General features: G+C 33.2%; 1 protein-coding gene across 1 annotated transcript in view; it reads right to left on the bottom strand.

Annotated features, from left to right (window-relative positions):
• Positions 1 to 14,237, bottom strand: part of LOC123566160 (coatomer subunit epsilon-like) — a 52,286-nt gene that overhangs the window by 7,930 nt on the left and 30,119 nt on the right. The window contains exons 2-4 of the mRNA XM_053550129.1: positions 8,712 to 8,875; positions 8,171 to 8,273; positions 1,263 to 1,312 (exon numbers count right to left, since the gene is read on the bottom strand). Coding sequence (XP_053406104.1) covers positions 1,263 to 1,312; positions 8,171 to 8,273; positions 8,712 to 8,875 — 317 coding nt within the window. The remainder of the gene's footprint in view (positions 1 to 1,262; positions 1,313 to 8,170; positions 8,274 to 8,711; positions 8,876 to 14,237) is intronic.

Genomic DNA, 14,237 nt, shown 5'->3' with positions numbered 1-14,237 from the left:
TGGTCAAGCAATGCATGAGAACACATCATGCTTATATGTAAAACTTCCATAAAATTTCTACTATAAATAAGGTCATGATTTCAAGAAAATATATCAGGTAGAGTTATGTAACTTGCTGAGTGAGGTCATCTTATGAGGTTGAAGATATGTGTGACGTTTTAAAGCATTCAGCCAAATAGTTTTAGAATTCCTGCTTACATGCGAAATATAAACCAAAATTCCTAAATTAAAAATGGCCATTAATTTTGACATATTAAAAGCTACATTTATATAACTTGTCCCATGAGGTCTCTCATAACGCCAAAAACATGTGCTATGATTTCAAATTATTTGTCCAAGTAGTTCCAGAGAAAACTGCTTACATATAAAGTTGTGATGTGGACAAAGACACTGACAATGATGGTGGCTGAAGTGTGGCAACAAAAGCTCTACTATTTGAAAAGCAACATAGTGCAAGTGCAACAAACATGGATCCAGACCAGCCTGCGCATCCATGCAGTCTGGTCAGGATACATACTGTTCACTTACGGTTTCTCTTAATTGCAATAGGGTTTGAAAGCGAACAGCATGGATCCTGACCAGACTGCACGGATGCACTATGTTGGTTTTCTCATGGTGCGGCTCAATTTATTATAAAGAAAGAAAACAATACTCATTCTGTTCTATTACAGTACTTTTCTTGGCATCAAGCAAGGTATACTTTGTAGTGTGGATTATTATCAAATATGTTTCACAAAATCGCTACATAAAACAAATAACCAAATGGTAAAATGAGCTATTAAAATAAATATACTATGTAAATAACCATGATTTATTTCATATTCTAACACTTTTAAGATTTTCTTTTATACAAACAAAGAAGGATTTTACCGTGTATTGTCTTGATTAAAACATGTTTCGCAAAATGTCCTACTTTTGGCTATTCCGGTTTACTCCCTCATATTTAAAACCACATTTTATTCCAGATTAGTATCCCTTCCTGATGTAATTCGAACGTGTTAGAATGGAAATAGATTTCAGTTTTGCATGCTTTTTTGGCAAATAAAACACATTTTTTTGTTCAGATGCGTCATAATTTATCACTCAGACTTTTGTGATTCGATTACCACGGATCTGAACTCAAAACTGTGTTTAATTTGCCGACAAAGCACATAAAAAACTAAAAGCTATTTCCCAAATTTAAATAATGCGAGGTTCTTGAGCTTTCCAGAACCTCAATTTGTGAAAAACTCATGTTGTTTAACTTTAAACATTATACATACCATTCAAGGGATTCTGACGAGTGAAGAATCCTCAAAGCAGCATCATAATTCTACAACATTAAAATATTCAAACATCAGTTTATATCTACGTGTGTGAAAGTCCTGTATCAGACATTTGTTACAGTCAGCTACACACCTGTTACCTATACAAATGACTCAAACACTTGGAAAGGGCCTATATAAGCAACCTTTACTCTGGAAGTAAAAACTCAGACATGATAATTTTAAGAGGGATAAACTCTGACAGATAAACATTCTTTTAGAAAAAGTGATTGAACCATAACAAACTAAGGAAAAGTTATAACATCCAACCACAGAAATACAGCTGTAAATTATATTTCTACTAATATGTGTAAGTTTAGTTATATATACAACACACTAGGACGGAATGACTTTACTGGTAGCTTTAGGTAAAAAGAAGGTAATACAGAACATTTCTATTCTATTTTCATAGTAATATAATCTGACATTAACAATAAACATGATGTTACTAATTAACTAGTATAAGTTTCCTTAAGTCAGTGATTTTACGATCTTTCAAAAACAACAGGTTTACTTTGGACAGATCTGTTTTTTAGAGTTTCATGCACTTTTTCAAAATTTAGTCACAAATGATTATATATATCCTTTTTAAGAAATGTCAGAATGGAAATTTCTTAAACTCAAATATTAAATGAGCATTACTCTGTACTCTGAAGAAATGGCTATATTGATAATTGAAATTCCTGCCAAAGTTGAAGGTTGAAAAACTCTAATGAAGTTGTGTACCACATCACTAAGGGAAGTGTTAATGTGTCTGGTGTTTGGCAACCTTTATGGCAACCTTTATGTCTCTATTATGCTGCGATTTGCACTACATTAAAAATAAATGAAGTCCAGTGTATTTTATCTGTTTTAATTCACTAAAGTTCCAATATTTAAGCACAACAGAAGTTTATCTGGTTCACCAGAAATGTGTTGGAACACCAAACAAAAATTCAAACACTAAAAGTCCATGTGGAACACCACAAATGAAAATAGTAAAGTTAATCTTTATGAAGGAACACCTTCTACTTTGTCATCTAAAAGTAAAGTGCAAGAATATGCTATTTAAAATTAAAAGAAACATCATGTTAAAATATATGAATTCTCATTGGTTATGTGAAATGACATGTGACATTTTTTACACATATGGCTTAAGTAATTATTTAGTTATTACAACACAATACTTGGCAGGCTTAATGATTAAACACTGAAGAACAGGAAAAACAAATAATAGCAGTTTTACAAGTTGACAGCTTGGCTTCCTGGCTTAACAATCTTTTGAGACTTTGAGAGTCAGCTTAACATAACCTGACACTTATTTAATTTTCTTTAAGTAAAAGAAAATGAAAGTTTCCAATGATTGAAATAAACATAAGAATTTACAAAAACTAATTATTAAATCAACTTTAACTTTAAAAGACAAACATTTTGTATAAGAAAATTGGCAAATATTTGCTTCATAATAACTTCCCCCTGCTTCTTTTACTTTGGTCCCGAAAGTCAAATAAAATATTGAATGTGAAATATAATCATGTTATCAGTTCCAGTTACTATTTTTATTTTTCAAAATTCTATGAGTTCCAAAGTCACAACCCATAAGGGCCTGAAGGAGCTACGTAGAAAGGTCTAATAAATTCTTCTTTTGAGGTACATGCAACAGTGAAGTGGTCCTGTTGGTCACAGAGCTTGCATCTTGTTCCAATGGAAGGACACTCATCCTGGGTGTGACTTATGTTACCAGTGCATCGTGTGCAGGCATACAGGAAGATGGAATGTCCTTTACTTTTATCTGTTTTATTTAATTTTATGATTTCATCTGCCAGTGTTTTTATTTCTCTTTCACAAGCCCAAACTATTTTCTCTAGTCCTTTAATTTTATCACACTGATTTTCTGCCATGTTTTCAAGGTGATTGTTCTGTATGTTTAACATGGCAACAACACGTTTTGAAGTATTGATGTTTTCTTCCAGCACTGAGCATTGATCTGTGATTTTAGAATGTTCAGTTAGTAAGGTGTCTTTACTTAGTTCCATTTCTTTCATCTGATCGCGTAATTTTGTGATGAGTTCAGACTGGATTTTAGACTTGTGAGTCAGATATTTGTTCTCATCCTCTAGAGACCTAATCATTTGGTTTTTTGATACATTTTCCTGTTGAATCGTCAACACAACTGATTTGACATCTTCTGCTTTAGCTGAGATATTCTCCAAATGAAATCTTGCTAATGAATTGAAACACAGCTTTTGTAGTTCTGAATCCTCCATTTGATAGAAAGGAAGGTTTTCTGCATCTTTTCTATTCAGGAATGCTGTCATTCTGGCAGTGTCCCTTAATTTCTTTTGTTTCTGAATAAGTGATGGTGACCTATAGTGCAGACTGGTGTGATATGGTTGTTGCGATTGCTGAAGTATCCTGTTGTTCTGATTGATAGGAGATAAGTAGATCCAGTTTCCATGTTTATGACTTCTGGTAAATCCAAACAGGTTTCCTTGCAGTTTCATTTCAAGTTCACTTTAAAGTCCAGTAAATATTTTCTTGTAGATGTGGGGAATATAAGAAGAGTTACTCCCTTGGCTTATGTCTTCAGAGGTACTAGGAAAGTCAGATGAGCTAAAAAGTCATCTACCCGGATTCTCCACCAAACTATTATGCTGCGATTTGCACTACATTAAAAATAAATGAAGTCCAGTGTATTTTATCTGTTTTAATTCACTAAAGTTCCAATATTTAAGCACAACAGAAGTTTATCTGGTTCACCAGAAATGTGTTGGAACACCAAACAAAAATTCAAACACTAAAAGTCCATGTGGAACACCACAAATGAAAATAGTAAAGTTAATCTTTATGAAGGAACACCTTCTACTTTGTCATCTAAAAGTAAAGTGCAAGAATATGCTATTTAAAATTAAAAGAAACATCATGTTAAAATATATGAATTCTCATTGGTTATATGAAATGACATGTGACATTTTTACACATATGGCTTAAGTAATTATTTAGTTATTACAACACAATACTTGGCAGGCTTAATGATTAAACACTGAAGAACAGGAAAAACAAATAATAGCAGTTTTACAAGTTGACAGCTTGGCTTCCTGGCTTAACAATCTTTTGAGACTTTGAGAGTCAGCTTAACATAACCTGACACTTATTTAATTTTCTTTAAGTAAAAGAAAATGAAAATTTCCAATGATTGAAATAAACATAAGAATTTACAAAAACTAATTATTAAATCAACTTTAACTTTAAAAGACAAACATTTTGTATAAGAAAATTGGCAAATATTTGCTTCATAATAACTAGTTATTACGCAGCAAAATTTCACCCAATTTCTTCTAACTGATAATATGTAATTAACCAGGTATTTTCTATTGTTAGACTTACACATTTTCTTTCAGAATATATTCTATGTAAACCCAAGCTATTATTGTTTATCAACTGATATTTTGACAGTCTTCCTTCTTAAATATTTTAGGTTAAGGAATCCCCAAAGGAGGAATAATATTAATCAACATTATTTAGTATATAACAGTATTTTGAAAATCAGACATATTTAGTTACCAAAAATAATATTTTGTAGTAAATGTTTAAAATGCATTTTGTGCTTAAAACGCTTTAGAGTTTGCAGTACATACTCCAGATATTTTCATTGCTATGTTTATTTTCATTTCCATGCCAACTCTACCATATACAATACAGGCCTTAACAAGAATTATACAATTTTCATACCTTGTGACATAACTAATTGTTGCTTACTATTTTAACTGATACTATCTAAGGTTTGAGGTGACATTTATCACCAACAAAATTGTCTGGACAAATAAACTAATTTTTATTCTTACATGGTAAGACCATTATGTCAACTAATATTGTATAAGCTGCACAAAACATTATTGTTCCAAAGAGACACATTAAATTGTCACCTACCCTAGAATCACTTTTGAATTAGATACATTGTCATAAATTATGCTGTTTTGATTTATCTATAGCCTTAAGAGTTATAGGCTCAAGCTGCCAATATACTGTCACTTAAACTGACCAATCAGTTTACCTATTTTTGTTATCCAATGATGTTACATCTTATGAATATTAATTGTTAATGTTGCATTTATATTTCAATGTTTGTCACCTGTAATAAGTAGTTTTGTTTTTAACCTCGATGGTGTTCCATCAGATCAGTGGTTGTCCACATTGGAAATTTCTAAGTTAATTTATTATTGTTATTGGTGTTCCAATAGAATAAATAAACAGTGTTACTGTTGTTTGAAATTCAGCGAACAATAAAAATACGGAAATTCACAGTGGTGTTCCATTGTACATCTTCATTCCCGCACACAGCTTCTTAATAATTGGTGGAAGAATTCACGGTAGACAACTTTTTAGCTTGTCTAACTTTCCTGGTGCCTCAGGTTACAGTTTTTGAACTGTGTGTGGAACTTTAATTTGCCAAGTGAGAAGATCTGGAAATTCCCCCACAAAAAGTGACAATGGTTACAAATTCAAAATGTGATAAATGTGGACTTGTTCATCGCAGACATATGTGTGTGGCCATGAATGCAAGGTGTTTTAAATGTCACCAGTATGGACATTTTGCCAGGACCTGTACTTCCAAGGACATATACTGCAGGAAAAATATCTCCTCTACCCTTGAAAGAAAGAAAATACGGGACTCCCTGAGAATGACAGCTTTCATCAACAGGAAAGATGCTGAGAACCTTCCATTCCACAGCACAGAGGTAGAAGATCTCCTAAAACTTTCTTTTAACGCTTTACTGCGAATGAAGCCACAATGCAATGTCATCTATGACAAATCAATCAAACAACTTCAATCTAAAATAGATGGACAACAGTCATGCATCTCTTTCCTAAGACTTAACAATGTAGACATGAAACATACAATTCAAGAAGCATTAAAACAAACTGAAAACTTAAAAAGAGAAAACAAACAAGCAAAATCTGAACTTAGTCGTAAACGGACATATGCAAACCTCCTGCTTGAAGAAGTTGAGAAGTCCAACAAAAAACTACGGGCTGAAAGAGATTCTGCTGCATATGCTAGAAATGAAGCTTTCCTTCTTCATAGTCAACTTAGTGAACAACAATTCTTAACATCAAATCTGGAGCAAGAAACTGAGGTTTTAAAACAAAAAATTGATGAACTTGAAAATTTTAACAGGACACTGTCCCAGAACATCAAATTACTGGAAGAAGAAGATACTGAAACAAATGAAACAAGTTATGAAAATGTGATTGAAAAACTGGACCCAGTTTTTATGTCAGCCACAAAGCAGTTGAAGGAGCTATCATCTCAATATTCAGAAATGTGGCATGGGAAACCAGCTGATGTCATGAAGTTTCACTGCAAGAAATGTGGGAGTGCATGTTACCATCCAAGAGACTATTGTAATGCAAAGGGAATTAAGTGCCACATTTGCAAAAAATCAGGACATTTCACATTGTTGTGTAGGAAATTTAGAACAGTGAATTTTAAATAGTGATTTAAGATAATAAGTAAAGTAATTTTTTCCTGTACATTCAAATAAATATGTAACAAGTTTGGGGTCCAAACTTAAATTAGCAGGGGAGAGTTATTACGCAGCAAAATTTCACCCAATTTCTTCTAACTGATAATATGTAATTAACCAGGTATTTTCTATTGTTAGACTTACACATTTTCTTTCAGAATATATTCTATGTAAACCCAAGCTATTATTGTTTATCAACTGATATTTTGACAGTCTTCCTTCTTAAATATTTTAGGTTAAGGAATCCCCAAAGGAGGAATAATATTAATCAACATTATTTAGTATATAACAGTATTTTGAAAATCAGACATATTTAGTTACCAAAAATAATATTTTGTAGTAAATGTTTAAAATGCATTTTGTGCTTAAAACGCTTTAGACTTTGCAGTACATACTCCAGATATTTTCATTGCTATGTTTATTTTCATTTCCATGCCAACTCTACCATATACAATACAGGCCTTAACAAGAATTATACAATTTTCATACCTTGTGACATAACTAATTGTTGCTTACTATTTTAACTGATACTATCTAAGGTTTGAGGTGACATTTATCACCAACAAAATTGTCTGGACAAATAAACTAATTTTTATTCTTACATGGTAAGACCATTATGTCAACTAATATTGTATAAGCTGCACAAAACATTATTGTTCCAAAGAGACACATTAAATTGTCACCTACCCTAGAATCACTTTTGAATTAGATACATTGTCATAAATTATGCTGTTTTGATTTATCTATAGCCTTAAGAGTTATAGGCTCAAGCTGCCAATATACTGTCACTTAAACTGACCAATCAGTTTACCTATTTTTGTTATCCAATGATGTTACATCTTATGAATATTAATTGTTAATGTTGCATTTATATTTCAATGTTTGTCACCTGTAATAAGTAGTTTTGTTTTTAACCTCGATGGTGTTCCATCAGATCAGTGGTTGTCCACATTGGAAATTTCTAAGTTAATTTATTATTGTTATTGGTGTTCCAATAGAATAAATAAACAGTGTTACTGTTGTTTGAAATTCAGCGAACAATAAAAATATGGAAATTCACAGTGGTGTTCCATTGTACATCTTCATTCCCGCACACAGCTTCTTAATATCTCTGACATTAATACAAAATACTACACTATTCTTAATTGTAAATGGTGATATTTCATCTCTGTTGAGTGCTGCATGTGTTAATAAAGTATTTAGACAACTGTCTGAGTTTATACTTAGTCCAAATTTCTCCCGATTTACTGTTCAATGTAGAAATAAGGCACTTTTTTTTCTGCCATTCCTGGGTGGACCCCTGCCATATTAAAGGTTATTTATTATGTCCAGACACAACTGAAAAAAAAATACTCGTACCTGATCTTGGAAATAAATGGATGCTGCCATAAGCATAAATATGTTGTTTGACATAGATACACTAGAACTCATTTTACTGTCCAGATCTCGTACAATTTTATCCCTGCAAATAACAATACATCTATCAATGTTGGAAACAAGATCATTTATGATTTAACAATTTCCATGTCAGCACAAATACTTCAATGACTTGCAGTACACATTTTTATTTCTGGATTTTCAAATTACTTAAAATGCAATTATAACTGAATTCTACATATTGTTTCATAATATATGCATATTCTCAACTAACATGGACTGGAATGTAATTTTTGTTTATACAAGTTCTAAGGGAGTTATCAAGACACTTAATTAAATTTAAATGTCTTACATAGAAATTAGATATATAAATGGTGAAGCACTGGCTCTGCATACAATATGCATTTTTGTTTTATTTACACAAAGACTGCAACTTTACCATTTGATGACGTATTTGCAGTGTTCATGTTCTTCCCATGAGTAAATAACAGCTAGTGAAAAATATCTAAAAACACTTCCATACCTTTGGCTGTCACTAGCCATATATTCTGCAAGTGTTCTAACAGCCTGTAGTTCATCAGACTGGGATGGTCTGATCTCATCAAGAACTACACCATATTTCTTCTGAGCTATATATGCCCTATACAGTAAAACATCCTTTTCTGTGCGCACATCTGGATTTGAGGGCTGAAAATTAACAGCAATCTGGCTAACACAAAGGATAAACTAGTAATTGTTCTTGGTACATTTGTAAATGTCAATGAATGCTTTTACTGAATCAACAAGAGCTGTCTCCATAGGATGACACATGCCCCGATGGCACTTTGAATGAATAGTAATGGCCGATGTTAGAGTTTAGGACCTTTGACCTACGGACCTGGGTCTTGCGAGCGACACATCATCTTACTATGGTACACATTCATGCCCAATAATTTTAAAATCCATGCATGAATGACAAAGATATGGACCGGACACGCCCATCAATGCACTATCATGAAATATGACCTTTAACGTCTAAGTGTGACCTTGACCTTTAAGCTACGGACCTGGGTCTTGCGCATGACCCTTCGTCTTACTGTGGTACACATTCATGCCAAGTTACTTGAAAATCCATCCATGGATGACATAGATATGGACCGGACAAGAATGCACTATCATGAAAAATGACCTTTAACGTCTAAGTGTGACCTTGACCTTTGAGCTACGGACCTGGGTCTTGCGCGCGACACTTCGTCTTACTGTGGTACACATTCATGCCAAGTTATTTGAAAATCCATCCATCGATGACAAAGATATGGACCGGACACGAAAATTGCGGACAGACCGACAGATTGACAGACGGTTCAAAAAATATATGCCTCCCTTCGGGGGCATAAAAATTTATTAAAAGCATTCCCCCTGAAAATGTTTGATAATCTTTTTATACAAGGCTAACTCCAAACAAACTACTAACCAGAACTGTGTCCATTAGACAAGGATGCTCCCACACAGTGTGCCGTCCTCTAAACAGCAAAGTTTTTAGTAAAGACCATCTTCACACGAAGGATGTTTGACTCAAAGTTTAAAGAAAATTGTACTCAGATAAGGCTGTGTTTCTGAGCAACTTTGAATCCATTCATTCGAAAAGTGTATGAGGAGTTGAACACCCCAAATTTCTTCACTATGGCATATTTTGCGAAATTAATTATTAAGAAAGGCCAAAATTCTAGAAAAAAATAGCCACAGAAAAAAAGTTCATTATTTATGGTTATCTTCACTGAAGGTCCTCTGTAGTTGACTGAACACACAGCAGGTCAGAGATGGCATGTTTGCACCAGCTGGTTCATTTGAACCAGGCTGGTCCAATTGACCCATAACAAGACATGAACACATGGGCCTAATGAACCATATTATTTGTCATAAATATCAAATTGTGATGAAAAACTTGTAAAGATATGCGCTTAGAAACATATTCGCAATCTTGTTTTGATGTGTACGCTTACTTCTGAGCATGCACTTTGTGCTCGGACAAGCTATATAAGCTGCCTTGACTAGATTTTTGCTGCAGAATGAAGATAATATGGGACAGATTTAGAACTGTCAGCAGGAGTTATTTGCATCGAATTTACGGTATTTTTCAACTTTTATACATTATTTTGCTGTGTTTCATCAGACAGTTTGCCGCCCTTCTGCAATTTTCCCAGCTGTATTACATGTATTATGATCATGTGACTGAAAGTAGCCATTTGATGCTGGCGAAACTGAAAATATTATGAAGGGAGATAAATGTTGCCATATTTTAGTTACTGATGCAGGGGATATGAATATATGGTTGCATCTCAAATCAGCGGAAGTCAGTGTGTTTTCTTCCTCCTTTATCTCTCGGATTTTACAAATGGCCGAAATAAAGATTTTCCAACAGCTACATTATTTTATTTTAAGAATTTTGTAAAATCTAAGGTGACCTAAGTGTACAAAATAACGTACCTGTTTGCAAAGCAATTCGCAGATTGCTGTAAGTGTCAAATTCATTGAAATTTAGTTGCATTCAGGGCTCCAGATAAGATACGTATTAGCATAAATTACACCTTAAAATAATGCATACACGCATGTCTGATAATTTTTAAGCATATTAAAACGTATATGAAATTACAGAAACCCCTGCAATGACTTTTTACTAGCGTAAACAAAATCTGAACCGTCTAAATGCTTTACATAACAAAGCAGGGTCGGCATTAATTCTCCCACATAGAACATACACATGCAATGAATATTACTCTATAAACTAAGTTAAACTATATTATACACTCAATGCGTGTGTAGATCAAATAGCTGGGAAACAATGTTGATGGTACAGTAGTGGATTTTAAAGCGGTGTTGAATTGAAATATTATTTTCCGGTGTGGAGCAAACAACAAAATGTCTCTTTCTAAGAATGCAAAAAGTGAACTATAATAATAATAATAATAATAATAATAATAATAATGACATTATTTTACGAGGCAAACATATTTGGAAACCAATCTTACATATGGGCCTCAACATATATACATGTACATGAGAAAGAAAACATTAATGCAAACATAATAAAATTACAACGAAATACATTTAACTAAATACATTTAACTAAGTTAGTCTGTAAAATTAAATATTTATGGGATGGAATATTTAAGATTTACATAAGGGTTTGCTGCCCACCAGAGTACCACCATAACAAGAATGAAGTTTTAAATGTTGACAAGGAGTTTGATCGGCGGATATTAAGTGGGATTTTATTCCATATGATAGGACCTGAGTAGGCCAGTGACTTTCTGCAAAATTCTAATCTTGGTTTAGGTACATTTAGAAATTGTTGTGTGTGTGATCTGAGGGCAGTAGTATTTGATTGTGAGAAAAAGTTAGACATGTACTGTGGGAAAAGGTTATTGACTGATTTGTAAACAAAGATTGCCTTTTTATATGAAATTCGATCATGGATTTTCATCCATTTCAGTTCTTGAAAGAGTTCTTCTGATGGTGTGTCATGGGTCTTTGTCGAGAATAATTCGTGCTGCTCTTTTTTGAAATTTGTAGATATTGTTCAGAAGATCACTATTACAGTTTCCCCATATTGTGCAACAGTAGTCTAGGTGGGGTAAGATATATGCATTGAAAAATAGTTTGCGCATTTCAGTACTCAAGTATTGCTTAATGCGTAAGAGAAGATATAGCAATGAGTTGCATCTTTTAAGAAGATGGCCAATCTGTGTTTCCCAATGAAGTGTATGATCAACATGAATTCCTAATAACTTTTCACATTCACTGAATTCTATTTCTTGATGTTGTAGGGTTAGTTTAGTTATATCTGTTGATTTAAGTTCTGTATTATAGATCCTATCTGATGGTGATATAACATTGCCTTAGTCTTCTGGGGGTTTGGTTTCATAGAATTTCTGTGACACCATTTGCTGATAGTATCAAGACTGTTCTGTAATGTTTTACATAGAAAATTCAGTGTGCGACATTAACTTTTTGTAGCCCGACAGAATTTTTCGTAGCCCCACTAATTTTTCGCTCAAGAATGAACAAGACTTTCATTCTTGTAATATTTAATTTCTTTCAATATACTGCTGTAGGTTGGTGAATATTGATATATTTCAGAAATTTGTACGAGTTTTTCAGAATTGATTTCAAAATCTGAAACAGTGTTCACAAAATTGTGCAGAAAGTCAAAGACACAGAGTCATGAAAAGAGATCTAAACTGCTTTGTAGACATGGTAGACAAGAAATAGCTTGGCAGTAGACTGACCAGGGGTCTCGCTAGGCCCATTATTTTTTTGGGAGAAGTCAATTATCCCTCAAACTGATTTAAGGAGAAGTGGGGAGACTTTAGGGAGAGGTTGGAAGACTCCATTTTTTTTTATATTTCTACCTCGACGCTGTGAATTGATTCAATGACCAGTCATTTTCTTAGTTACATCATTTTACCATACACATTTATACCGAGGTCACCACTTGTGTGAACAGTTTCTCATTCGAATAAAACTGAAAGTAAACTGTGTCAAACCTAGAAATACATACCGGTATTCAAATCAATTCATCCATCAAAGTTAGTTTTACGAAGTTAATACTTTACATGTCGTTCTTTTACCATGGATACAAAATAATTGTGTCTATAATTCCAATTAATCGCATATGTAATTGACAATTCTTTAGAAAACGACTCGCACGTGTTGACAATTAAATGCTAAGTGTCAAAGATGTAACCAAGGCGCTGACTGGCCTATTACAATTGCCTCTGGTGAAACCGATATTTGATTTGCTTTCACACTTCTCGAAATCATAAGATGCCAGTTGAAACTGGAAGCTGGAATGCAGTTGATTATAATTTGAGAATATGTAATTTATGTAACACCAATATAGGAGATGAATTCCATTATTTATTTGAATGTCAGTTTTTTAGGTTAAGAAGAAGACATTTTCTTAAATCGGAATACTATATATGACCAAATGTTAACAAGATCAACAGATTAATGAATATTGCAAGTATAAATGTGTCTGAATACAATAAGCTATGCAACTTTGTAAAGGAAATTATTGCTAAATTTATGTAGATGTCACACTGTGAACACTGTGAATATTAATGCCATATCTATTTATTTGATAGGCTACTTATAAGTTAGGCTAAGAAAAAAATGTTGTTCTCTCCCTATAATCAGATATTAACTATATATAATTAACCATGTTTTTTATTATCTACTATTGTATATGATAACGATTATTTGTTTCTATGCCTTTTTGTTGCCTCACATGTTTAAGTAATATTGTGTATACCTCATGTTGTCATGTATTGTGACCTGAGAGAAATAAAATGAATTGAATTGAATCGCGAAAATCTCACAAGTACCTGAAGTAGGCGGAGATTAAATTATGCTATCGGCGAGTGTGTATGTGTATTCAACGCACATTATGACATGGTGCAAATTGTCAAAAAATTCGGGCGACTTGAATTCGCTTTGAGATTGGATTTGAGCGAAGTTTGAAGCTTCATTCTTGCATAATAACAACTTTTTTCACTGGATCCGCCCATGTATAAACGGGAGAAAAATCGTGTGCAAACAAGGCAATTCACATGCTGTCAAAACATGATTTTTATTTTTGAAATGCTTTGCCAGGGACGTATGTTATGTATTTCTGCGCAGACTGATATTTGGCAACTGCATCTTGTTTTTTTTCCATAATAACCTCTTCTTGTAGCATTATAGATACAATGTAATCCATAGTATGTTTAGCTGTATCAGTTTCCAACCCCAAACGTACTGCCCCAATCAATGTACGCACTAGCTTCTCTTAGAGTTTACTCCCTTTACAAAGCGTCTGTTCAGTTATTGTAAAAATACTGTGAATAAATAAGTATCGCGTGTAACTTGTGCTATTGCCCGTTTTTAGGTATTATATTAATGATTTTTGTTAGTATCAGTTGGTTTGTTCGCAGAATTCATATAATAAACCTCGAAAGCTAGTCACTAGCTTCGTACTCATCCGTACTCTGTTTGTTCGTACTCAAAATAATTCGAATGTAAAGTTGTT

Source organism: Mercenaria mercenaria, chromosome 8 (assembly GCF_021730395.1).
Source record: "Mercenaria mercenaria strain notata chromosome 8, MADL_Memer_1, whole genome shotgun sequence".
NCBI classification, from domain to species: Eukaryota; Metazoa; Mollusca; class Bivalvia; order Venerida; family Veneridae; genus Mercenaria; species Mercenaria mercenaria.
This window is presented reverse-complemented; position numbering and strand designations above follow the sequence as displayed.